General features: G+C 41.4%; 2 protein-coding genes across 4 annotated transcripts in view; one reads left to right on the top strand and one right to left on the bottom strand.

Annotated features, from left to right (window-relative positions):
• Window positions 1-76: 76 nt before the first annotated feature.
• zzz3 (zinc finger, ZZ-type containing 3) lies at window positions 77-25,651 on the top strand. 3 transcript variants are annotated; one of them, XM_085141434.1, is made up of 12 exons: window positions 77-197; window positions 8,730-10,764; window positions 14,411-14,549; window positions 14,780-14,927; window positions 15,029-15,141; window positions 15,878-15,949; window positions 16,468-16,569; window positions 17,030-17,125; window positions 17,828-17,977; window positions 19,103-19,237; window positions 19,646-19,746; window positions 20,362-25,651. In XM_085141434.1, the coding sequence occupies exons 2-12, from the start codon at window positions 8,795-8,797 to the stop codon at window positions 20,504-20,506; spliced, it is 3,171 nt and encodes a 1,056-aa protein (XP_084997560.1). In that variant the 5' UTR covers window positions 77-197; window positions 8,730-8,794; the 3' UTR covers window positions 20,507-25,651. The 3 variants fall into 3 exon arrangements, with proteins under 3 accessions (XP_084997560.1, XP_084997562.1, XP_084997559.1); XM_085141436.1 differs by lacking the exon at window positions 77-197 and adding an exon at window positions 204-644; XM_085141433.1 differs by lacking the exon at window positions 77-197 and adding an exon at window positions 204-1,297.
• The window catches only part of ak5 (adenylate kinase 5), a 118,855-nt gene continuing 112,555 nt past the window's right edge, over window positions 21,234-27,533 (bottom strand). Inside the window, exon 14 of the mRNA XM_085141446.1 lies at window positions 21,234-24,368. Within this exon, the coding sequence (XP_084997572.1) occupies window positions 24,300-24,368 (69 nt within the window). The 3' untranslated portion in view covers window positions 21,234-24,299. The remainder of the gene's footprint in view (window positions 24,369-27,533) is intronic.

Here is a 27,533-nt window from a genome sequence, read left to right as displayed (position 1 = left end):
TAAACTGCATGTTGTTTCTCCTTAAAGTGTCAATAAGCCATAAATTAGGAAATGTTGCAGAGTGAGAGGCACTCTAAAAATGTACAGGATAGTGTTGCATTTTGACGAGAGAGCGCTTGCTGCTCACACACCCCGACTAGTTGACTGGATTGAAAACATGGCTGCGGCCGAGCGTGCAGCAAATTTACGGAAGTGAGGTATGTGTAATTCTTAAGCTACAAAAGCTGTTTAGAAGTGTGCCTCCAGTTCGTTGCTTGTGGTGGAGCAAACGACAGAACCTGAATTTATTAGCCCACTCAAAATGTGTGTGACCGCCATTGCTGGCAGTACACAAATACATCGGCAAAGTTATGCGCGGAACAATCAGCTAGCTCGGCGAGCTAATGCCAGGTTGCTGCGGCTAGCCTCGGCTGCTAGCTGGTTACTAAGTGCTTGGTTGCTAATCATGCTACTTCTCAGTGCTGGACATATAAACCTCGGCGAAAACGTGTTAGCGGCGATTTCTTCCATCTACGTGCTGTCTTATTTGTGGCTTTAACGCCCCTGTCTGATGTCGCGCTAGCTAGCATGTGCTAGGTGTCAGTAATAGAGGGGCTTCATCAGGAATCGCCACGATTCTTCTCTTAACGGGAGAACTAGCACAGGTAACGTTAGCCAACTTGGCTAACTAGTCGAGCACAACAGAAAGAGGGGAAAATGTTCCGTTAGACTGCAGCACACTTGTCCGTTGAGTGTCACGGGGAGCGTGTATAATAATTTATAATTTCATTCTGGTGGTGCCACAGTCTGCGGCTTGGTGTCTCAAGTGTTAATATATATATATTTTTTTAATTAACCCCCAAGAGCTAACGGTAAGTTAGTTTTGTATGGTTAGCCCGCTAAACGGCATGCTAGGTCAACTGAGGTCTGCTTGGAAGTTGGAGCATGCTAACGTTTAGCTCATTCGCAATCTCCCTGTGAAATAACTGGGTTGTTTCTGTCCAGACGTGTGGTCGTGAGTTTTAATCGTGAACTTTTTTTTGCTGCAAAAACTAGTCTTCAACTCAGCCGGCTGGCACGTGCTGCTGCTGTTGCTGCGCCCCCGTCCAGTCTCGTCGTCAGTTTAAACAGCATCCTCGTATCTCCCAACTTCGTGGGCTTGGAGCTCGCGGCAGTTGATTTAGCTGAGATGTAGGGATTTGAGCGATTCTCATCGGAATGTGCACCAGCACCACTTCGCGGATGTTTGGTTGCCAGTAGGCCCAGTGGAAGTGCTGAACTTCAGGTCGGCAGCGGAGACGATGAGCCCAGCAGGACGGTAAAATGGCACAGAGCTCGTTTATTTATCGGAAAACACATGCATCATGCCAAACTCTGTTACCCACTTTTAGATTAGCTGGTTTGCTAACAGTTGACTTTGCTTGTGAGTTGCGTGTTTATTATTAGTGCACAGTTTTGGGAGTTTACAGGCTTGCTATCTTAGTGAAAGCAGTGCTTCTTTATGTGATGGCAAATGAGACATCTGTCAAGACAGTGCAGGCAAAAACACCACGTGTTAACATAACTCTACAACCAAACAAGCGCTTTAGAGAGGGGCAGGAAGTGGGTTGATTTGAGTACAGTAACACATGGGTCCTCTAATTACATACAATGTCTTTCACACTCAAAATCTTTGCTTATGCTCTGGATATCTGTGAGTACAAATTGATCTCGGCGTGTCAAGATCGGTGACTGTACATTGCAATATGGTGTTAGTACTGTAAATAACACTGTCACACCTTACTGTGGTAAATTGGCAGCTGTGGGTTTAATGGCTGGTGTGTTTCTAGAAAGATCAAGAGATTAATACATCTTATTTCATGGAGAAGAATACATCACAGTCAAATGTTTATATAGGAAGCAAACATGAATCCCAAGCATGTATCCTTGGCTGAGTCTACTCTCTCATATACTGGAGAGAGAAAATGCAAATGAACCAAAACAGTGTCTTCTTGTGACTCTTAGTCTGATATAATGGCTGTAATGCTGGCATGACTTATGAGCAGTTTAGTCACAGAGTGGTTTATCACCAAAAAAAATATCTTTTTTTCAGGTGGGTATAAAAGCTCGAAGCATCCTATAAAAGAGTTTGATTTCCTAGACAATCAGGCTAAGAAGTCAGATAAAATCGGTTATTAAGTTGATCAGTCGACTCGAGGTTTCCAAGTCTAGCTATGTGTGTATTCACATGAAAGATATGGTGGCGGCAGCAGCGTCTGACCAGCCGCAAACACGGACAGGACTGCTGTCAGCACAGCCACTGATTTTTATATTAATAAAGTCTAGCCTAATTGAAGCATGGAAGGAAAGTTGGAAAAATGGTAACCGTGTAAGTTAATAGACACATCAGCATTGTGGCTATGTCATTAACACGTGAGATTCTGACAGATTACTGCATATTCCATTAAATTCTTATTTTAGACATGCAGGAAAGGAAAGTTAAGGAAAGCAGGAAAGTTATAGCCTTATTTTTACAGCTGCAGCCTCTGTGGTGTTTAATTGTTTAAGAGCAAGTACAAAATAAATAACATAAATTCAAAGTAGGCTCATCCTTCCTTCTCAGATTTTTTTTTTTAAGGTTAAGTACAAGTTGGTGTTCTATATCAGGATTATATAATTAAGACTTATAGAACAATAGAATCATTTAACAGTTGTTGCAATTAGGAAAAAAGCATGACTAAAGTGGATTCTGGTAACTTATATTTCTTATTGATTCTTATCAGGGCTCTTGAAAAACTTAAGACCCTCAGACTATCTTTACCCTGCGGTCTCAGGTTTCTTCCATGAGTGGTGATCCTTTTTTCTGTAGGATTTATTTGTCAGTATGTGGCGATTTTACACACACTCATTTGTAATCTCCATCAAAACCTGCTTCCAAGCAGGTTTGGTTTGCAGCAAAAGTTAACACAGTGATGTACCCTGGGGAACGACAGACATTTTACGCTTTAATATTTTTATATATGGCTGAGTAGCTTAATTTATAAAATATTGCAGAATCTATAGATTTCTGTTTTGGGTAGGTGCTAACAAAACCCCTAAAACAAATGTTAGGAGGTATAGGCTCCACCACGGAAGCAAACACTGCCCATTTGCTTCTTGGGGTGTGTGTAGAAGCTGCAGCTCCACCATAATTTACACCTGTGTTATAATGACTGTTTTCATCAACCTTTTTACCGAAAAAAGAAGCACTTTTTGGAATGAACCTTATATAATTTTAACCTTGAAATGCATTTTAGCTTGTGCACAATTCTATTTTTAGTTGCAAGTGTGTGAAGGTTCAGCTTCACGACTGCTTCACAGTCGTAGCCGCCTTCAGTGTTTTCCTGTGGCACTAACAAGTTCTGCATTCTTTTAATAGCTTCATATGCTTCATTTTCAGAAAATCAAAGGATTGAATTTAAGTGTGCCGTATTTTCCAAAAAACACGGTAATAACGACGGTCCGCTAGCATGCTCTACAAAAAATAGTGCTTTGTTGTGTATCTGACGGACGAAAGCTAAACCAGTACCAGTGAAGTTGCAGCATTTTTACAAACCAGTTCTGGTTCATCCGTTTTTATTCAACAATCCGCTTTCGCCCTTCTCATTCGCTGCCATGCTTTTTCCGCCATGTGCGTATGAAAACAAAGGCACTGCGCATGCGCGTTTTACCCATATTCTATCGCGATATTTCACTTTCTTATCGTTGCCAACATTATACCGGTATTACCGTGAACTGTATAATATGGCCCAGCCCTACTCCCAATTAGTTTGTCTTGGGGCAAATCCAGGTGTGCCTTGGGATTTTGTGTCAACTATATTGTAATGCATGGTGCTTTTCACACTAAAAAGGAATGATCTAAATCATAGGTGTCTTGTAGTTGCAGAAGCTGAAAATGTGTTATCCAGAATGCTGTCATCTGACAGTATACAACTTAAAAGACAACTGGAAGATAGTACAGATGGTATGAAGGCTTGCCTTTTGGTGTGACTTGGTCATAAAATGTTTGAAAGCCACTGTTTTAGACTACAAGGTGAAAATACTGACATTGAGAAAAAAAAAGATGGACAATCGAATGTTTGCTTCATCCATTTTGCTGTGATGGAAACACTCAAATGGACCAGCAGCTGACTAATCAGATATAGTTACTGGCCCCAGGCCATAGAGCCATTAGTTATGTTGAACCCTGCAACATAAACAATCTGTAAATTTCTGTCTCCTTTAAATCTATTTATATTTGCTAGTTTTTGCAATTACTGATCTAAACTGTTTTTGTATTTTTTGAGAAAGTGTTTCTGGGCAGACTGTTTTCTCTTATGGAGCAGCACATACCTGGAATACTACACCCACAGAACTGACAACATACTTTTTTATAAATCACTGCTTCCTGGATAATCAAAAATGCTGTCATAATAGGCAGTGGTGTCATCGTAACGGTGACACCGCCTCTGGTTCAGTAGTCATGTTCGTGTTGTTTTCTGTCTGTGCTGTTTTGTAAATGATCTTTAATGTTCGTTTAATATGTTATATGGTAACATCTTTTAACATTCAAATAATTCTTGCTCTTTTCTGTTTGTTTTTGTTTGCTCTCTCTAAATGCAGTTAGCCTGCTGGGTACTGCAGATGGAAATGGAACAAGCCCTCTAAATGTGTCTCATTTGCTCATGTTAATGTCCCTTTTAAATAAAATAAACACACTTTAACTTGCACAGTGTTTATACTTTAGGAAATCACTGTTGTGGCGAGTAGTTTAATGCCTGCTAACTACAGGCTCCACAGCCAAGGAGAGTCATGTCACTGAGGATGTTTAATGTTTGTTACTCTAGAACGCCTTCGTCTGTACCCACTCGGTAATAGCCGGGATGGGAAAATACGCAAGTCACTTGATTTTATAACATTCCAGTCATTGCACTTCTGCTAGGCATGTCTGACTGTAGTTTGAACCTGATGTTGGCCAGGCTAGTCAGATTTACAATGTAATGACGACTTTAATTTAATAACTGTGAAATCTGGTACCTGAATGCAACATTGAACTTAATATTAACCATTAAGATAGGTCCTGTGAGTTAAGCCAGGAACGTGTTAATTATTAGGAACATGGAAGTGTGATCAAATGTTTTATAAAGTTATTCAGCCCAGCTGTAGCACTAATTATTTTTGATGTAGTGATTAGCTTTCCTAGTTTTTGGGAGCATGACAGATGAGCCGGCTTAATTAGTTTTGTCGTGTTAAGTCAAAGGGTGAGCGCTCTGTCTGAAAAAACCTGCTCCTCCTGCTCCTCCGGCTCCCCGTTTTCTGCTTTTCTTTCTCTTTTATTTTATGCATGGACAAATCACATTAGTTTTCTCAGCTGGGCTCTTTAGCAGAGTGTGAGTAATATGTGCATGTGGTAGTGTTCATTTCAGGTGACTATTGTTAGCTCCCTGAAGGAGTATTATCAAAATGTATTTGTAGCCAGAGTAGCCTCTGTGGCTTTGATGGTGCTGTGTTAGCACAGTGCGGGAAAAGGGAGGGACTGTCCGAGTATGGGAGACAAGGAGCTTCTAAATCAGTTTTGACGGAGGTCGGCTCACAGTTTGATGTACTGGGAGTTAATGTAAATGAGCACCTAGTCCATGGCGCTAATTGATGCAATTTGTCCCCAAGATATATGGCTACTACTGTTTCTCATCATCTATAAAAGGACATCCAGTGAGATCATACCTTGCTGAATGTCACTTTAATATGACCTCTAACATGTTGTGTTTTTATTGTCCTTGTGGTTAGATTTATTAGTTGGACCATGATGCAGAGGATGTGTCAGCAGCAAGTCTTCTAACTGGAGCAGGAACTTTACAATCTCCCTTTCATTAGCTGCATTTTTCTGTGGGCAATTATAACTTGATTATTAATACTTTGTACTTAGAGTAAGGTATTTATGTTTTTTTTTTTTTAGTTGTTGATTGTTGAGTTAATTGACTTATTTTGTTTTAATAACTTTGTAAGACAACATAATCTAGTGTAAACTGTTTTTGTAATTACAATTTGAAAGCTCCTTCGTTTTTTTTTTCAATGCTTCCATGACTTTTTTTATATATATGAGAGAGAAATTGTATTAATTTGTTTCCATGATCTTTATGTAATATGCTGCATAAAGAAAATAATGCTGAGTGAAACAAGAACTAGCTGTCTATATGTGTGAATTTATTAGAGATGCAGTGATCCAGTTTTTTGTATTACTGATTTAATAGCGATGCTTTGGCTTTGGGTTTCTGCTGATATCAGTGTTAAATTAAAACGATGTCCTGCCTGAGGAAGAGGCCGGGAATCATTCTTTATGTTTAATATAACATCAGGCCCGACTCAACCATTATTTTCCTAACTCCCTAATAGTGGCACTAGTTTCTCCTTTTCCCTCCTCATGTTGCAATCACCTGTGAAAAAACAGTGGTTGGAGGCTGCAGCATGACTAAAATTATTGCAGCTGTGTGCAATGAACTTCTGATCGTGCTGCCGTGGAATTGCTTCAAAGGTGATGATGACGTCTGCAACCACTCACAGTTGATTGCCGTCTTCGAAGCAACTTTAGTCAATCAAAATGATGATAAAAGAGCAACAAGATGGATTTGGTTTGCTATAAGTTTGCGAATCAATTGGGTCAAGTTAGCATTTACATGAAATCTGTTTGAGACAATACAACAGTTCACTGTTATAAATGGTGAAAATAGCAAATCCGTTGCCATCTATATACAGAGAAATTCACATTAAAAATCAGAATCAGAATCTCATAGATTTAAAACGGGTTAATAAATACCTCTACAAATTGTAACATAGTTGCTGTGGGATGGCAATTTAACTGCAAAATGATATCGGTGATTGGCAGTCTTGCTTTTATATAGGGATACTATCAGACTACAACCAGTTAAGTTTTGCCCATCAGTGCAGACTGACTCAGACTGATTGCAATGTGTTGGCAAGCTGTCTGTATTTATGAACTGTATGACAGTCTGCTAGGGTCCATGTGAAATTTGGTAATTTACATTATAATGCACCAACTATCCATGTGCACCAGGTGGTGAACTTGAGAGAAGGATGACAGGAATGAATACTTGGCTGTCGGGTCTCCAGTTTTCCGTGTCTGCACTGTAGTCTGTTTGAGAGTGATTGCAGTCAGTGAGAGTCAGACGACAATTTGTTTGGAGATAGGTTACCTTTGTAATTGACTTGCAGCCATAAGGGATTGCCTAGAGGTTGAGGTTCATTCTCTTGGTGACCAGTTGGTTGCCGCAGCTACTTGCAGTCCGACAGCAAAAAGATTTTTTTCATTGCAGTCACCAGATAATCAGGGGCTGAATGTTAGATTAAAAAAAAAACCACTTTTACGTAGAAAAAGTGCTTGTACAAATGTGCGTAACTGGGTGTATAAGCGCTTTGAGTGCTCAAGTAGAGTAGAAAAGCACTGTATAAGAACCAGCTTATTTACCATTTAGTTGCAGATGAGTTGCTATTGTATTTTCAATATAGTGCGGGTCGGCCATCACCCACACAAATGGATCACATCAGAGAGAGGTGAAGAGAAATATTAAGATGATTTGAGACTTTTTCTTGTATATGGAGAAAAAATATGGGTAGACTTTAGGAAGACACTTTGCCTGATGTGTAATATTACATGTGTAATAACTAGCTACTAACAGTACTATGAACTATGTATTCGTGGTACTGCTTTTCAGTGGTTTACGTCTTACCTGGTTGAGAGAACGTTTTGTGCAAGTCCTTTGGATTTCAGATCATCCTCAGCTTTAGTTTCATGTGGGGTACCACAGGGATTAATACTTTGACCTCTGCTTTTCTCCCTATATCTCATCCCCCCTTTACTCTATTTTTAAAAGGCACAAAATGGCTTTCCATTTATATGCAGATGATGGTTTATATGTAGAATTTTTGTTCCCAGAGGATTTTAATTTTTGTATGTTGTGATAGGTTTTGGAAGGATAGCAGCCTGTTGGCACACCTGTTATGAAGAGTTAAATGGCCTGCAGTGTATGATGACAAAACAGTGTCTGCAGTGCTATCTCTGTTGAATTGGATGTGAGAATTATAGTGTCAGAAATCAGTCAACCTTTAAACTACATTTATTTTACTTGTGACAAAAAACAGAAATGTCTGCAAGGAGGAAATACATATTCCCTTGCTGTAACAGACATTCTGTAATAATCTGTGTGATGGCTTTGTTTTTTTAAACGCCTTGTTTCTGTGCTTGTGGTCTTTTCATATCTTAAAATGCTTGCTGAGCTGTAGTCACATACAGATGAGCCTCAAAGCTGTGCCATTTGAGGCGTGTGTACAGACTGATTGATCATTTAGGCACAAAGGAACATCTGACATGATTGTTTCCTTGTGCGAGTGTAAGATCTCCCCCCCTTTTGAATTTATTCCCTGTGTACTGACCTGGTATAAGACATCTAGATTTGCCTGTGGATAGAAGGTGTTGCTTAGCTACAATGACAGAATAAATCAATACCCCTCTGGTGTGAGCAATGACCCGAGTGGTATTTAACAAAGGCCTTCTGGTACATGCTTCTGTTTGAAACACCACAGGGTACTGTTCATGCATTCATTTTTAGCATGCAAGTCCAGTGAAACCAGTCAAACTGGAAACTGTGATGTTAATGCAACAGTGAGCTGCATATGTTTATAGCTTTCAGTTGTTATATTGACATTTAAGTGCAAGTTTCTCCATGTGTATCTTGCAGGTGCCCGCATTTGGCTGCAGAGGAGAGAGCACCAAGATGAGGAGACTGTAGGCACTCGCCATAGTATGGCCGCATCCCGTTCCTCGCGCGTCACAAGGTCATCAGTGGGGCTCAATGGATTGGATGAGAACTTTTGTGGTCGAACCCTCAGGAACCGCAGCATCGCCCAGCCAGAGGAGACCTCAGTGTCTCCACTGCCAAGGGCCCGTTCGCCCAAGAAGAAGCAGGACAACAAGCAGGACACAAAGCAGGAATCGAAGCATGACGCCAAGCAGGAGTCGAAGCAGGACAACAAACAGGACACCAAGCCGGAGTCGAAGCAGGACGTCACACAGGACGTCAAGCCGGAGTCGAAGCAGGACAATAAACAGGACACCAAGCCGGAGTCGAAGCAGGACGTCACACAGGATGTCAAGCCGGAGTCGAAGCAGGTTCCCAGACAGGATACCAAGCCGGAGTCAAAGCAGGTCGCCAAACAGGACGTCAAGCCGGAGTCGAAGCAGGTCACCAAACAGGACGTCAAGCCGGAATCAAAAAACGAGACAAAACAGGAGTCAAACCAAGACGTTAAGCAGGAGTCAAAGCAGGATGCTAAACAGGAGACAAAGCATGATGAGGCACCGGACACTTATTCGCATGATGGCCAACAACAGGCCTTGTTGCAGGGAAATGTAACTCACTCTGATGCTTCTTTGGTAGAGGCCGATCAATGGACCAGTTCCAGGAAGCGAGGCCAGTCATGTTTAGAAAAAGACATTAGCCCTGAAAAGTCAGAGAACTGTGATGGAGGGAACGGGGCGCGGGATGCCTCTCCTCAATTTAAAAGGGCCAAGCGATGCTCTCGCTCTGGAGAGTCTCAGGGACAGGAGAAGGACCCTGAGCTTGTGAAACCCGAAAGTCCTGACTCAGTCCCAGAGCTTAGCAAGGACAACAGTTGTGAGGAATTACCCAGCCAGAACTTTGCTAACACAGTTCCTGCCTCACCTATCCTCAGTAAACAGGAAGGTGAGCTCACAGGGGACGATGCAGAGGATGGTCATGTGGAGTGTGATGGGGCCTCTCAGTTCCCAAATGCCCACAAAGCTTCTAATGGACTCAGAGAAAATAACACAGAGGAATCAAACACGCTTGGTGAAAAGTCTAGTTCAAATCCCACCCCTGATACTAATTTCTTGTCACTGCTCAACGGCAGTCAGACAGGGACTCCCTCATCCCCTGATCCCGCTGTGCCTTGTAGAAACTCTGTCCCTGGGCATATGGAGGTTTCTGGCTCAGGAGAATTGCCATCCTCATCTGCACCAACATCTGAGGGTGTTCTGGATGATTCTGTCCCTGAGTTGATAGTGGCCAAGGAGCAGGAAGTGGAGGAGATGGAGGTTGACGTAGTAGGTGACTCGTTCTGTCTGGCTCATGAGGAGCAGGTGATGGATAGTGAGAGCGACACGAATGGACGGCTGCTGACACCAGTGCAGGAATCTGTTGCCTCCACCTCCTTTTCCACCACTAATATGAACAGTAGTCCAATCCACAACAACAACAGCAACTCAGGAGAAACCACATCCCCACTAACAACACCTCCTTCCCCCACAGAGCCAGAGTGCAACCCTTCTATTTCCAGCACATCCACCTCTTTCACAGAGCTCTACGAACACAGATACACTCGGCGGACTTCACCCAGAAGGGCTGTGTCCAGTGGCAAAGCTTGCTCCTCCAAGCCCAGCTCTCCTCCCAGAGACAATGGTCCCTTGAGGGAAGAGGGGGAGGTGGTGGTTGGGCTGGAGGAGGAGGACTGCCCTATGGTGGAAGAGCCAGCTCCCTCAGACTCTATTGGCCACTCCAATGAGGAGCCGGTGTCTGGGGATCCTGGGGACAGGGCAGGTGGTGAGGATGGTGGATTTATAGAGGGGAAAGAGGCCAAACACAGCAAGGAGTTGACACAAAGCCAGGCTGCGGAGGAGGAGGAGGAGGAGGAGGAAGAGGAGCCAGACGTGTATTACTTCGAGTCGGACCACTTGGCTCTTAAACACAATAAAGAGTATGTGGGAGCTCCCCTGTGGATTATGCTCTGTTAATCTGTTGTTGATGTAGCTCTTGCAAATGTTTATCAATATATTTTTGATCAACCAGCGATGCATTTGAAGTACTAAGGGTTTTTCTTTTCCAAGATTATTCTAATGTTTTTAATGCTTCAGCATTTTTAAGTTTATATACAAATGATATGACAACTGTTTTTGGATTTTGACTCTTTAAAGTGAAGCGACCCTATGACCTTTCCTTATTGAAAACCTCTAACCCCCTGGCTTGATACATTTGAGGTCTGAATAGGTAAAACATTTCACTATTTAGTTTTTTTTTTTTTTAAAAAAGGCAAAGATTTTACAAGTAGAGTAATATTTTTCTTCCTTTTCTGTTAATGATTTCAATAACCCTGAAGGATCCAGTCACATGGATGTAATGTCCATTCAGAACATGTAACTGAACCTTATACCATGATGTGAATTAACAGTCAAAAAAAAGAGCAGGGTGGTTACTGTATATCTTGAATTACAAATATGCTTTGTAGTCATCAAAAAACAAACAAACAAAAAAATAAATAAAGAACAGTTAGGTAAAAAGGCTAAACGAATAAAAATGGTCCCGATTAGAGCAGGGCAATATGACCAAAAATATTTATCACAATATACATTTGAAAATTTGCGATAACGATAACTGGCGATATAATTGACACGAGACAAAATACTTTACAACTCCACAACTTTATTAGTGCAAAAAACACGATCAATGTATTTTCACTTAAACAAGCAGCTGTTTTTTTATGTGCATTAAAGTTATATAAAAATGTAACAGTGCAAATGCAAATTCCTTGCTGACAGTTTAACCAAAAGGCATTTCCAGTGGAAATTGGCCGATATATCCTCAGCATAACCATGTTTAATATCCACAAAACTTAAAAAGAGGTTATACACACACAATACGGTAATATTATGTTGAAGCACAGTACGTATCACTCCGCGAGGCTCCTTCCTACGATAGCCGTAATGCTCCGACAATCCATCAAGCGGTGCGGCTAGCATGCTCTACCAAAAATAGTGCTTTGTTGTGTATCTGACGGACGAAAGCCAAACCAGTTCCACACCACTGAAGTTGCAGCATTTTTACAAACCAATTCTGGTGCATCATTTTCATTCAACGATCCGCTTTTGCACTTCTCATTCTGCGTTGCCGCCATGCTTTTTCCGCCATGTGCGTATGAAAACAAAGGCACTGCGCATGCGCGTTTTACCCATATTCTATTGCAATATTTCATTTTCTTATCGTTACCCAACATTATACCGGTATTACCGTGAACGGTATGATATGGCCCAGCCCTAGTCCCGATTCTCAGCAGTATTCACAATGTAGGCCCTGTTCAACTATAGAGGAGCTTGTTCAAGTCTGTATGAAATATATAAGAATATAGCAGGGCAGTGTATCTCACCTATTTCTGGCTTGAGGTTTTTATCACTCTTACACAAGATATGTACAAAATACATATAAACATTGTATAGTTAAGCCTTCAAAAGTAGATCTTGTACTGCAGTAATGTATGGAAACGCCAAAGAGGAGCCTCTGAGTGCAAAAGGGCCAAACATAGTCAGTGACAAACAGCTCAGAAATTGTACTATAGTGCAATAAAGATGAATACACCCACAGAAGTCTGTGCGAAGATCCTGGTTGCATCACACGTTAGAATGGAGAGAGTTTAAAAAACAAACAAACAATACATTGTAAATATAATGAAAAGAAAACATTGAGCAGTCTTTTTGGAAAGCAGATTACAAGTCTGCTTTCAAGCTTACAAGCTGAATTACTGTTGAAGCTCGTGGGTTTTTGCACCACCAACTCGCAGACAGAATGCTTAAATATGTCCACCAGTAATTGCGGGAACGTCTAACTATAGCTCCCGCCTTATTGTTTAGGTTTCCCATGTTTCAGCAGTTAATTTCCACCTTCAATCTGGGACTGTTATTGTGTGAATTAACTGCCACTTGTCACTCTTCCAAAGCCCGAGGAGATTGTAAAATTACTATGCTGATTGCTTCTTGTCATCTCTTCTCTCGGTACGTTGAGCTGTTTCTTAGAGAAAGGATTTCTCAGTGTTGATCTTTGTTTGTGGTTTTCTTTTTTTTTTGTTATTTGTCCTGAAAGATGAGATGTTTATGTTGGTGGACACGTCCCATGCCGCGCTCAGTCAGGCTCTGCTAACTGTGCTGTGGCAGGTCGTCTGATTTGCTGTACATCTTCACAGGAGGAGGGGTAGAGGAGGACTTTGAGACATAATCTGCTGGGGTTCTTTTGTCTTTGAACACTTAATATCCGTAAATGTTTCATATTTGGATAGTGGCTTAGAATAAGATTTCACTGCTCTTGTGTTACCTGATAATTTGATAAAGGTTTGGTTGTGCTGAGTAAAGAGAATTTCAAAGCCTCCGATCAATGCAGCCAGGAGTCATTTTTAGGAAGGCATGACGAGGCACTTTGGAGTTGCTGAACATGGAGAATTGGCACAAATTTGATTCATACATCCTATATTTGCACCAGTTTTGTGGATTTTGACGAATGTCTCTGTCCTAAACATATTAAGTACATCCCTGTTCTCAATTATCAGACATTAACATTGCACCAATATTGTACAGGCCAGCTTTTCTTTGGCAGTGATGTTTGTCAGTGGACCTCGGGCCCAGTAGGTGGCAATGGAACACCAGACTTGTCTCTGGACACTTGGAGAGTGTCCAGAGTGGTGAGAAGCAGAGCCAAGTCTCCCTCAAAATGGATCTTCTCACTGCTTTCTTTTGCAGATTTTTTTTTCTTTTTCTTTTCTTTTTTTAATACATTGAATCACAGTCGCTCAGTATCACAGAAAGTAGTTTTGGTGCCACTAATGCATAGACAGACTGAATTTTCATCGATGCATAGATCAAGTGGATGCTGTACAAGCCAAGAAGCCCAACACAACTTTAAACAAAGCTGACTTCTGTCGTAGAAATTGTGTCCTGTGCATTGATTTTCATTCATGTTGTGTTAGTAGAGATTGATCCACTCTGCTCCACTGAGCACCTGCATTACGTTATAGCTGTGCAGGATGCTGTCACGTTCCTGTCAATTCCTGGGGCTCTGCTCGCACTGTAAGGGCTCTGAGTCACTAGCACAATTAGTCATTGACAGCTCAGTTTGCAGTTCTCCCATTGCCCCAGAGAGTGTGAGAGGAAAGGTCACTCATGGCTCCTGAAGTGCTTCAAAACCCAAATGTTTGTCATGCACAGGTTTTGATACCTGGTCTGAAATCTGAGAGATGTGCAGTTAGAGTCCCTAATGGGCTTCATTAGATCAGTAACTCTACACTTGTTAGGCTTTTGCTATAGCATCTGGTTTAAGAAGATGCATAGTCTCCAGCCACTGTGGTGATAATCACATAGATGGAGTCAGTTATACCGTTTATATTTTCTTTGCAGAATAGGTTGGAACTTTTTGAAAATGGGTCATGTTTTGTGCAACTGTTTAGGTTCTCAGCAACATTGTTGAATTATGCATGGTGTGTGGTCTAAAAGTTTGATGCACTGCAGCATTGCAAGTGTCAGGTTAAATAATGTAAGCAGTGTCTTCCTTCTACTCTTGTCTAACCTTGCTCCCCACTGTGTCAGTTATCAGAGACTGTTGCAGACTATTGGAGTTCTCGAGGCTCAGCGCACGCAGGCCATCCTGGACCTTGAAACATTGGCGCGCCATCAGAGAGAGGCGCTTGCCGATCCCATCAGCTTTGTGGAACAGCTGCAAAAACGGGTAACAATGCCTTTGGTGCAGCTCAGTGCTGTGCACAAAGCCTGGAAGTGCACAGCAGAAAAGTAGCAGATTCAAGTGTATAAAGCATTCCCAGTAGAGGTTTTTTTTTTTTTTTGGGCGGGGGGGGGAACTATAGTGGATGTCTTTTTCCTCTCCTGTTGTGATGTGCTTCAGTAAAACTAGGCTAAAGATTCAACTTGACTTTGGCCCTTGATTTGTGCGATCCTCAGGTGAATCTAGGCTTGCCGTGTCCTCAGCATGTTGTCCAGCTCCCTGACATTGCCTGGGAGCAGTACACCTCAGGCCTCGGGGATTTTGAAAGAGAATTCTGCGACAAGAAACGGAAAACCAGGCGGCTAAAGTTGATCTTTGACAAAGGCACGTGTGAATGACTTGAGCTGTTAATAGATTGATTACCAAGTGTATGTGCATTTTTTTCTTTCTTGTTGTCAAAGGAAACATCTGTTCTCCCTATCCAGGTTTGCCTCTTCGACCAAAAAGTCCCATTGAGCCCAAGAAGGAAGGTGAATCCTCCACAATGTACTCCTCCCTACCCACAAGTGACGCGCCCGAGAACGGCAGGCAAACGCAGGTACACCTCAGTGTCCTTACTAAAAGATTCTGCACAACACTCACAAGGTGCTGCCATCACAGCTGCAGTTATCTCCCAGTATATCATTAGTGCAGGTTCTGTGACATCAGTTTCTAAGAGTCGGAGCTGGTGAGTCACTGATCTCCTGCAGGTCACCCTACAAATCGTCACGTTATTTCACACCTCCTCCAACCTCATCTCCATTATTCTTACTTCTTGGTTAAACATGCAGCGCATGTGAGCACAAAGGATGGTATCTATGGAAACATGAGGAGCACACCTCTCCCCCACTCCTCTGATTAAGTCTTATTCTTAGCCTCTGTTTTGTGTGTGCGTGCGTGTGTGTTTTCCCACATGGTATCGGCAGCAAGGTTTCACTTTTAATTGATTGCTGGGATTAGACGTGGCAAAGCACTTAGCACTAAGAAAACAACTCCTTGATTATTTCTGTTGCTCTCCCTGTTTATTTTGTGCAGACACATTAGCATTTTCTCAGACTACACTCTCTGAATCCTAACAGGATTTTGTTTGTCACTCAAAAGAGTTGGTGTTTTTCTGCATCCTCCCAATGACACATCTCAAGTCACATCTGACAGCCAGGCTTTCTCTGTCAAACTGACTGACTCAGCGTGCCAGGCAGTTCATATGTAAAGAGCTCTTCAAATGGTGGTGTGCCCATTATTTTTTGTCTTGTGTCAGTCTTCTAACATGGCTGCCACTTTTTGTGCTTTGACAGATGATCAGGGGGAGGATTTGTCATCCAAATAAACCCGACACATTTAACCAGCTGTGGACTGTGGAAGAACAGGTAGGTAGCAAGAGTATAAGAGCTTGTATGTTCTGTAGCACGCTGCCACAATTTGTCATAAGAGTGGTTCAGATTGTTATAGGTTGATCGTCATAAAACTGGATGTTTGCAAGTAAAATAGAAATCAAACATAATTCAGAAAATAAATACTTAAGACCTGTTTAAAACTGCTATAGCGCTATTAATACATCTTAATTTATGCACTTTATGTCGCCAAGTGCTTGCTCAAGGGGATTATTTGATTGTTGGGGCTTTCTCTGTATTATTGTAGGACTTCATCATGAAATATAAAGCACCCTCAGGTGTCTGCTGTTGTGATTTGGCACTATGTAAATAAAATTGAATTGAATAGATTTAATTTAGATTTACCATGATTAGGTGATCAGTTCTATGTATTTTTCATTTATCCCCTCTAATGAAAAACGCCCCACCAAATAAACAAAACACCTCTGTTAGATTTATTAAACATTAAAGAATGAAGCAATAATTTAAACCTGATGTTTTGTGTGTTTTGATAGAAAAAACTGGAGCAGCTTCTTGTTAAATTCCCACCTGAGGAAGTCGAATCCAGAAGATGGCAGAAGATTGCTGATGAGTTGGGCAATCGAACAGCAAAACAGGTGACGAAGAAAATGAGGATCAACTTCAATTAAGTTACATTTTATAGCAGCTTAGTTTAGAATATTTGGTTTCTTTACACATCTGCAGATGTATGCACCGAAAGATTTGATCTCATAGAAGCTCAAAAAAGCATAGTTCCTTTTATTTTTATTGTCCTGTTGTGACTTTGAAATTGCAAAAAACAAACTGTTAAATTGAAAAAGTGTACGCTTGTCAGTGGTAAAAGGCAGGCTGACTTGTATGTTAACTGCACCCCCTACAAGTACCTGGATATTGTGTGTGTGTGTGTGTGTGTGTGTGTGTGTGTGTGTGTGTGTGTGTGTGTGTGTGTGTGTGTGTGTGTGTGTGTGTGTGTGTGTGTGAGAGAGAGAGAGAGAGAGAGAGAGCTCATTTGCTTCAAGCAGCTGCTCCTCAGTTGGAAATGATTAACAGAGGCATCTCCCTTTTAAAACCTTCCAGGTTGCCAGTAGGGTTCAAAAGTACTTCATCAAACTGACAAAAGCTGGTATCCCTGTGCCTGGAAGAACACCCAACCTGTGCATGTACACTAAAAAGGTAACTCAATTACTACCCCCCCCCCCCCCTACCCCCCTTATAGCCATACTGAATAAGTAATCTCATTGAAAGTAATGGTTTTGCCTTTGAATATTAAAGTTTATGCTGGGTAACTAATTCATTGTGGTCATATCAGCTTTCAGTTAAATGGTATTTTAATGATAAGAATGGGAGTTTGTGTGGCACTCGCTGGAGACTGGATTAAACTCTGTGCCTGCTGGCAAAGATATAAACAGGGTGATAAAACGTGATGTTGGAAACGAAGCTTTTTATTGCTCTCAAGTGGACAAATAATGCAATGTCATCCATTTCGTGTTTGCTTCAAACATCTCTTCTGTGCTGCAGTCCCTCTGTACTTTTCAGCCACCGTATGCTGATATCACTGTAGATGTGCTGACAGTATCAACAAAGATTGTCTTCATTTTTTTTTGCCATTTATTAAAGCTTTTCTTTGTCTTGTGTTACAGTTGTTGTTTTCCATTTAAATTGGACATTATGTTTACATTCGATTATATCTGGTTTTGAATGAACTACCACACCAAGACTATAACCACCAGGGATGCGTTTTATAATAGTATAATACTAATTTCATTCATATTGCACAACCCTGTAGTTTAGAGACAACAAACATACTTAATTTGTTAACTGCTAGTTATATTTGCCTTGTTTACGCTCTTCTAACGAACCCTATTTATTCTCCAGGCATCCAGCAAGCGGCAGCATCACCTTAACAAACACCTGTACCGGCCGTCCACCTTCCTGACCTCCTACGAGCCTCCAGTCTACATGGATGAAGACGATGAACGCTCAGCATATTACAACAGTGTGCAGGACCCTTCGGCTGATGATTCGGTCAGTCTTTTGTCTTTCAGTGTTTTTTCTTCTTTCAAAGGTTTATTGTCTTTCTTGTGACTTATCATGTTTTCACTGATTCTTCCCATTTTATTTGTTACTTTACTGCATAATGAACCTCATGACTCCTCCTCTTTTCTGTCTGTGTACAGTCTTACCCTCTTCCTTCTCATGTAAGCAGTGACCTGTAGGATAAAGACTGCTAAAAGCATGTGTTACAGGCTTTTGGGAATTTGTTTCTATACCTGAATAGATCATTTAAAGCGATTTTTAAATACAATTACTGCACCTGTGTTCCTCTTCTGCTCTCGTGCGTATGCTTTTTTAGAGACTGTTCTTTTTAGCTCCACTTTAGCACATTTGGATGAAGGGAAGCATTTAGCTCTTGATTTTTACTCTAATCACGGCTGCTTGTTCTGTTTAAAAATGCCTAAATCAGAGCAGGGGACCTGACCAGACTTTCCTTTCGTTCTGTTTGAACTGCGCGACTCCTGGTGCTCGCCATTATCCAGGAGCTGACATTTCTTTCTCTTGCCTTTGATGGCAGTAACCTTTTAGTGAAACCAGGTTGCTGCAGCCTGCTGAGTACACAGGCTGCCGTCTCCATCAGCGCGTTAACGAAACCTCTGACACAGCCGGTATGGAGTAAAGTCAAAAAGGTGTTGCCAGCAAGGGTCACAGTAATTTCTCACTCCACCAGGTTGTCTTTTATTTTGGTCGTGTTTGCAGGAAGATTGAAAGTCTGCTGAGGGAAAGTGCGTCGGCAGCCTAACTGGACTCACAAAGCTGTTCCTTGTCAAAACATAGAAGTGTGATGCTTTTGTTGTAAAATAAAATGCTGCATTTTGTTTGCTTTATTCTTTTCTTCATACAAATAGCTGGAGGTAGCTGTGTCTTTGTAAAGGACACCATATTTTTCACTCTTGTTCTTTAGGCTGAAAGACAGTATGTACTCTCTTATCGATACGTTGCTTGTGTCCAGCTAAAATTAGACTGATCGCTGCGGGCTGTAAATAAGTCTGCAGGGTAAAAAGCATCTAGATTAGATCCTTGGAGTTGTTGAGGAAATATTATGTACGTGGTTTTCCTGATGACTGTCAAACAACATCCTGTTTATCTGAACAGGATGAAGAGAGTGTACCTGTGGAGCTGAGAAGTTTGCCAGAATACAAAGAGCTTTTACAGCTGAAACGTCTGAAAAAACAGAAGCTCCAGGAGATCCAGGAGGATAAGACTGAGATCCGGCACATAGGCTATAAGGTAAAGACTGCGCGGTGATGACATTAAGATCAGGAATCTGCATATACATGTTCCCTCAAAATGTTATGCATTTAAGTCGCAGCCTGAGCTGGAAAAAAATTCAAGTTGGCGGCAGAGGAAATATTTATTTTTTAATGTGTTGTCATAAGACGATAAATAAACTGTAAAAACTATATTTTAACAGGTTCCAATAGAACTACTGGAGGCTGTGAAATATTGGAAGTAGTTCCGCCTTAAGCTGCAAAGCTTTAAAATGAACTTAACTTGGAATTGTTGAATAATAATTCTTTTAATTACTCCAAGGCCTTCAGAAGCAAGTTTGTAGTGTAGAGAAGGTGTTAATATGTTCATACTTTTGTGGGAGTGTGTTCTGCGGACGATGAATACGTTTGTGTTTGTTTTGTGCAGTGTGACGTCTGTGGTATGGAGCCCATCCTGGGTGTGCGGTGGCACTGTCAGGACTGTCCGCCTGACAACTCTGTTGACTTCTGCTCCAACTGCTCCGACTGGTCAGCTCCACTTCCTTTATTACCAACCAGTCATACACAGTGCTGGTCGCTTTGCACCATGATGAAAATATTGCTGACACTTTAACACATTTAACATGGAGGAAATGAAACCACAGGATGTTTTGCATTTGTTTGTGGTATGCCATTCACTAAATAACATTCACCCCCCCCACTAAAAGCTAGTTTAAACTGAACCCCATTTTTGTGTCATTTTTTAAGGGTTTCCACAGAAAACTTTTAGGTTCCTGCAGTCATCATTGACTTTGCATGTTTTCCTTTTTGTGCACTACAAGTTAATCTCACAGTACAACACGTGATTTACCTGTCTGATGGCGTGTAGTTACCATAGATGGTAGATGGAACGCAAGATGGCTGTAGTTCGTGGGTCTAAAAAAGAAAGACAGTACTGAAGTGCCTTAAATGTGCATTTCTTTAAATAGCTACTGCCACAGTGGCAGTGTAGTTATAAAAAGGCTTCCAGTTCTATAGAAATCTATGGGGGAAACAGCCCTCAGTGAAAATTTTCCAGTGTGAGACCCAATATGTCAAAGTAAATGTACTTGCTGGTAAATTGCTTATATGTGGTTCTTACAGTATCCTTTCCTTATCTTCCAGCTTGTTCAAGACTGAGACCCACAAGCCTAACCACCACCTGGAGCCAGTGTACCAGGCAGAAACCTTCCTGGACCGGGACTACTGCCTGCCGCAGAGCACAGGTTACAACTACCTGGACCCCAACTACTTCCCAGCCAACAGATGACAGGGTCCCAGGCACCCCTAGCTCCAGGCTCTCTCCACATATCCCACAGGCCACTCTGTGCATGGCTCCATCCTTCAAGTCCAAGATAACCGCTTAACCCGCCGCCAGGCAGGAAGGCCATTAGGCAGGCAGACAGCCGGGGTCCTCAGAGCAGACCAGTGCTGCTGGTGGGGGGGCTGTTGGTAACTGACCTCCCTGACTTGAGCAAAGGGTGGCCATGACGGTTCCTCAATAAATATTTCAAAAAGAAAAAAAAAGAGAAGGGGGGGGGGGGAAGCCCTGCTCAACCTCAGCCAGGTTATTCAACGGATCCGTGATTTGAAAATGATACACTATTTTTAAAAACAAACAAAAAAAGAAAGTAGAAGGCACACGACATTCCCGAGCTCCGTGACTCCAGCAGGGCTGTCCTGTATCCCCGTTTCTCCCCCCCATCGCCCTCCAGTTACCTCCCTGTGCTGCTTCAAAACTGGAGAATTGATGATCAGTCTGGTGAAGCGCCACCTAATGGTGATGGGTGGCCAACCAGCACGTCATAGTGGACTGTGAAGTCATCAACTGAGATACACATAGGTGGTTTTATGCGTGTATGTGGTCTCTGTGTTATGCAAGAGTGAAAATGTTCTAGCTAGGTATCCGTAGATTGAGTATTTATGAGCCGCGGTGTCCTCAGCAGACGTCTGGGGCGCTGCAGGTGAAGTTCAGCAGACACTGTGGTTGAAGCCAGTGGTTTTTTTTGTTTTTTCATTTGTTTTCTTCTTTTTTTCCCAGGCTGCAGATCCACATTTTGTTCTGCAGACAAATCTGTATGTGTTAAAACGGATCGAGCTCCCATGTTTCAGCATGGAGCCATCACGACCACTGTCACACAAACGCTGCTCTCAACACCCCTTCACCTCTCAAACACACACACAGATAACAAACTTTCATCTGTTTCCCTTTCCTTTGCTCTCTCCACTAAAACATGTCTAACAAGAAGCACTACAGCACGGAGAGCAAACGTTTCCGAAGGCAGGCGTATGAACGGAAAATACACAAGACTGCGTTTTTGTTTTCTTCTTTTTCCGCCCCCAGTGTGTGCCGTTGTTGATCATGTTGAGTGTACAAGTGTATGGTGAAAAGTAGCCAGCGCTAGATGCTGTGTGCCATTTTTAAGAGAAAAAAAAAAAAGAGGCTGTTGTTTTGGCGGGGGGGAGGGACCTTTAACCTGCCCACAACTTCTCCCTTCCTGCGTGGCTCCGTTGACCCACACTGTCCTACTTTATCGATCCAGTCATCATGGCTCTAGATCTTTAATTTTGCAGTCCACCTTAAAGGTCCATTTAAAAGATTGTATTTTTATTAATCTATTTAAAAAAAGATAAATAATTGAGGTAGTGGTTGGCGCACCACAGTGGAACAACCCACACAATTTTATACACATAGATTTTGTTGTGCTTGAGTAGACACCATTTTGTATGGTTTTTGTCTCTTTCCCTCACCCCCTTTGCCCTGCTTCAATATCTGTGTATAACAGTCTGTTCTTATGTAAAAAAAAATAAAATAATAATGTTAAAAAATGCTAGGAGAACTGTGGAAATAAAAGTATGTGAAAATAAGTTTTTCTATATCTGTGCTTCCTCTGTTATCAGCCATCAAAGTCACCCTGAGTTTGGTTCAGCAGCATTAATCTGCGTTTTTCTCAGTTTTATATCAAACCCTGAATCCTGGCAAACTGGTAGCAAATTCTTCACATCATTTTTAGGAACTAAGTAATTGATATTGACTCTGCTAGAATAGCTTTAGTTGATTCATGGTTCAGTCCTCACACACCCTTAAACCCAGCTTTCTTCTGAAACAGCTGTTTTGAACACCGGGTGGGTGTGGCTTCTGTGCTTGGGATCACACAGAACCAAGAGTAGATGAACTAGCCTGAATCCTGAGCTTTTTGATAAGTCAAAGGGACCCTCAAGAGGGCTTGAATTTTAGCTGGCTTATAAAGTGGTGAGTACAGTTCTAACAAATGAGGAAAATAAGTTATGAGTAAAAATATGGATGGATAGATAATCACCCAAGAAGGAAAAAAGCGCAATAAAAGCTCAAAATGATGTGTATTAAAATTCTAGATTAGAACTGTCACATTAAGTGGGGTTGGATGCAATTTTAATATTGGCCATAATGAGGCAGACCTGTCATTGATGCTGAGTAATTGAGTCTCCCTGAGAACCTGAATGAAAATGTTAACTGTAAAATATTTTTTATTGCTGTCAATTAAATCTTAAGTGCTTCTTGGTGAAGCTTTTTCTCGTGCAAGTGTTCTATAGACTTTCTTCTGCAATTTCACTGTGGAAAGAAAGAAACACAGGAAATGTCCTTTTGCAGAATAAAGCCATGCTGGTGACCTTTCACTGGGAGAGAAGCACTTTGTGTGACAGCTAATTTTCTGCCTCTTTCCACCTGCTGGAACCAACAGTGCTGATATTTTGTTCTTCCTGACCCAAGTTTGTCAGGAAGATGTGAAAGTGCTTCTTTTTTTCCCTCCCCTCTTGTCATACTTCTTACATGTCCAAATGATCTTTCTGCGTATTTTAACTGAAACGCTAAACTCTTAAACCAGGGGTTTAAAACATAAGGCCTGAGGGGCGTAAAAATCTTTGGAAAATAAGTCAGGGTGCATATATTTTGGACTTTTATTTTAATAAGTTTTGCATCTTCTCCTACTGATAAAGACCTCCACCATGTCCATTCATACTACACCAAAGTAATTAAATAACAGATGCTCAGTAAAAAGTAACAGGATATTTTCTGTGAATGAACAGAAACTTTTCCTGAAATTTAACATGCATTTCTTCCAATTTAAATTCAACTTTCTTTCAGTTACAGCTGCATTTCTTCATCATGTTGAAAAACTAAAAAAAAAAGTTCTGTTAAATTGCACTCCTTTTTCTTATGTGTAGATATCTCAGAGATTAAATGTGTAGTTAAACTTTATCCTGACAGAAAGGGGAATTTCACCTGTCTTGACCTCTTACACTTATCACTTAATTGCCTTTTTGTTGTGATCTTACCAGCAGATGGCGCTGTCAGCTCAGCTCTGATACTGCACGCTACACACCACACCAAAGGACACACTCAGAAATGCTCCATTTAGCAAATGCACTGGCTTTATTGAATGTTAAATACCAAACCACGCACCTGTACGATGAGCTTGGAAACATACAAATGCAGTAATCTTAATACTCTTTATTTGCTTCTGTTTTTTTTTTCCTTTTTAAATTTAATGCACAAAAGGCAGTTAAGCTTAACTTTTAACTCTTGCATGCTTGTTACAATAAGAAGCAAGGTGCTGTGCGTGAGAGCATGAGTACACACTGACATTTCCACTTTGTTGTATGGTAGGGGGAACCTTGCTCAGCTCCTCTGGTGGGAAGGTGGCGAGATTTCACTTCCAGCATGCTCTCAGTCACAGCAGGGACTGCTATTTTTCTCAGTACAGTTATCTGCCTTGGTGTGGCAGTTGGCAGCATATATTGAGGTTGATTTTACAGAGAGAGACAGAAGAGGGGATGGGGTGGGGGGATGCATTTTTGTGAAGCAGAATGTGACAACCAGGCGCTTTGTCAGTGTCAAAAAGCAGAGCGAGAGGTTTCACTGATTGCAGGTAAGACATGCATACCACTGGAGTTCAATGAGTCTGGCGCAGGTGTGAGGTTATGCGAGTGAGTCTCCTTGGGGTGACGGCAGAGAGAAAGAGAGAAGGTTTTCTTAGATGGACCCTCCTCGACTGCGTTTTTGGGGTGTGAAGGTGTAGGTATCAGAACCCGGACTCCATCGAGCGGCAGATCTGGGCGAACACTTGGTCCGACGACCTCTCGGCATCAATCTGCAGAGGGAGACAAACCGGCTGAAAACGAGGCCTTTTCTCAAACCAACAGCAAGCCCACGTGCAGTTGAGGACAGCAGCCTGTTGCAGTGCAAACTCACAGCAGACTGATGACCTCATTACCTGATGTGGCATTTAAGCACCCACCCACACGCATACACACACACCTGATGTGGCATTTAAATGTTCAAACAGTAAATTTATTAAAGGGGCAGATCAACCCTGAAAGGAACGCATGTGATTTTCTAATCGCTCTCATGTCAGTGGAAACATCAGAGAGGCGAGTAAAACTTCACAGAAAGTTGGTCCTTCCCTGCATCGCTGACCTTAAACACAACATATTTCAGCATCTTGTCCATCTCAGGTGAAAAGTGTATAGTAATTTTTTTAAAGAATGTTCTTCTGTCAGTGGTCTGGTTTTTGGAAATGTCTGACTTCTCTTGAAAATAAAGGAACTAAAAAGCACTGAAGGCACCACAAAACGAGCAAAAAACTAAAAAACTCAGCGTCAGTGTCGTCATTAGAAGTTTCACATTCAAGCTATTTTCTTTCTACCAAACTACACTCGCCACACATATCACAGCGGGTGTAGTTTGGTAGAATGTGTCGAAGTGTGTGTCTACCCAAAGACGACAGGTTTTTGACAAGGTGACAGGATGTGAACGTTAATGGCTTCCCCCTCGGCTGAGCTGCTATGTCCTTCTCTCGGCTGGTAGAAAGAAAACAGTTCCTACGTGGAACTGTGCTCCGAGCACCGCGAGACGAGTGCAATTTATTTCAGCTATACTGAGGAGAAGGCAGACATCTCTACAGCTCTGCAGCAGAGAATTAGAGCTCCTCTGGAAATGCACAATTGCCTCCAGTCTACGTGACTTTTTAAGTCGTTTTCTCCACTGAAAAACTTTCCCTCTATCAGAGAAAAGAAGCTCGTGACATTGTGACAGGATGTAAACAGTAGCCGCACACTTCCTTTGGTTGGCGGGCGTAGTTTGGTACAAACACAATATTTCCTACATGAAACTACTTGCAAATAAGTTTGTACCTTTTTTTGAGTAACTGGGAGACATTGCTGTGAGTGTTTCTTTTGTATTTTGAGCAGAGCAAGGTGAGTGACATCTGGTTTTATCATATCTAAGAGAAGATGGACATGTCCATGGTCTATGCCTTCAAAAATGAGCCGCTCAAACCTAAAACAATCCAGACACAGGGTGTCAAACTTACTTTAGCTCATGGCTCAATTTGATCTAAAAAAGGCCAGAGCAGAAAAATGATCCAAAAAATAAGCATCACTTATAAAAAAAACGTTTACCAGATTTACCGCACACTCAAAAAATTACCAGAAAACTGATTATAGTTATTATTTCTTGATAAATGTTTTTTTCCTCATTCAGTTAATGTTGGGAGAAAAAGATCATGAACACCCTGAGATGTCTTTAGTAAAATAACACAATATCAACAGTTTTTCCCACATTCATCGAGTCGACTGTCCTGCTCTACATGTGGACTTGCAGATTACAGCAGAAAGGAACCCAAGGAAACAAGTATTTTCCATCACTATCAGTCAATTTGTCTACACATAGAAACAACTTATAGACATTTTTATTGTATAGGAGGGATTATTAAGAAAATACAGTCGTTAAAGACATTTTTGAGCCATTCAGTGGCTCCACTGGGACTCTTTGACAGCCTTATTTTTTCCCTCTCGGCCTGCATGCTTGACACCACTGGTCTAGATGCATAAATCGCTCCACAAGCCTGAGGATAAACCATGGTCTGTATAAAAGATGGATCTAGCTTCTGGGTGTGAAAAGTGAAGCCAAATCTGTGTGTTTTTAATGTGTAATATCTTTGCTTATGTCCACAGATAGGCTGTAGTCAACAGGACTTATGAAGATCTTCTTATTGCATCCACTCTGTGTTCCACATTATATAATTAATCCAGTCCTTAAAATAGCCTTATAAAATTATGTTGTATTTCTTTGTGTAATTCCTGCTGCACTCTTGACTAGATATCTCTTTAAAAACATTTTTAATGTCAATGAGACTTTTTACCTGGATAAATAAAGGATTTATAAAAATAAACTGGCAAAAACTGATTTCAGCTTCTATCCCTCTGACAGGAATGCGGTTTCCCACACAAGCTGACTTGATATCATTCATAACAGAGATTTTGAAGACATTATAGGCAAACATGCCATTTATAACAGTCTAAATACTGGTAATCATATTTGGCAAATAAAAGAAAAATCAATTTTTGGCACACCTTTAAGGATTATTTTTAATCCTTAAAATAGGACGATCGAGGGTGTCATGGGTTAACGACCTGCGACTAAGCCATTAGAAAATGAATGATGCTGAAAATGAAAATACTCACAAACCAGTGGGTGACCGTATGGTAAATATATGCATCGTTTATACTGCCTATGGGACAAACATTTATTTAAAGAACAGGATCTTTAAAAAAAAAAAGTCCGGTCAGCTGCTATAAACAATGAAAAAGTGTTATCCATTTCCTGTGGTGGGAAAAAATCCAAAGTTCTTAAAATGTGTTTATTTGAAATGAATTTGGATACCTAAGACTAAGACTAATGAACCTTTACCAGCACAGCCGTGAAATCACGTGATCGCGACCCTGAACACAGCTCACCTAAATGGAGAGCAGCTAGCACCTTTTACCCGCTGTGACAAACCAGACTGCCTGCTGTGAAAAAGGTCCATCAGCTCCCCTGTTTCTGTGTATCCAGGTGTCATCAGTGATTATCTTTCACCAGCTGGGTTTTGTCCAACTTGTCATTGGCTAATTCAAATCTTGGCGAACAAATCAAGTGGCAGAGCTCTCTGCGAGCAAAGCAAATGCAAGGCTTTTCCAAAAACGGAATAAACTGCCAATGCCAATTAACTGAAGCTAAATCAGAACGGAGCAGCAGGAGGAATGGGAAGCAGAGCTGGAAGACGGACATCAACACGATGTCGGAGCGGAAGGGAAAGTTGATTAAAGGGATTTGGTTAGGTCACACTAAACAGAGTTAATCATTACTTCCCACTGTAAAGCATCCAAATGGAAACACTGATGTCTGCTAACACAGATGTATTTGCCAGAAATATGTAAATGAGAATTTTAAGGACTCACACTGAACAACCTTCACACAATATTGTTTTGAAACG

This window comes from Neolamprologus multifasciatus, chromosome 18 (genome assembly GCF_963576455.1).
Source record: "Neolamprologus multifasciatus chromosome 18, fNeoMul1.2, whole genome shotgun sequence".
NCBI lineage: Eukaryota > Metazoa > Chordata > Actinopteri > Cichliformes > Cichlidae > Neolamprologus > Neolamprologus multifasciatus.
Note: the sequence above shows the minus strand (reverse complement) of the source record. Positions and strands in the feature narration are given on the sequence as shown.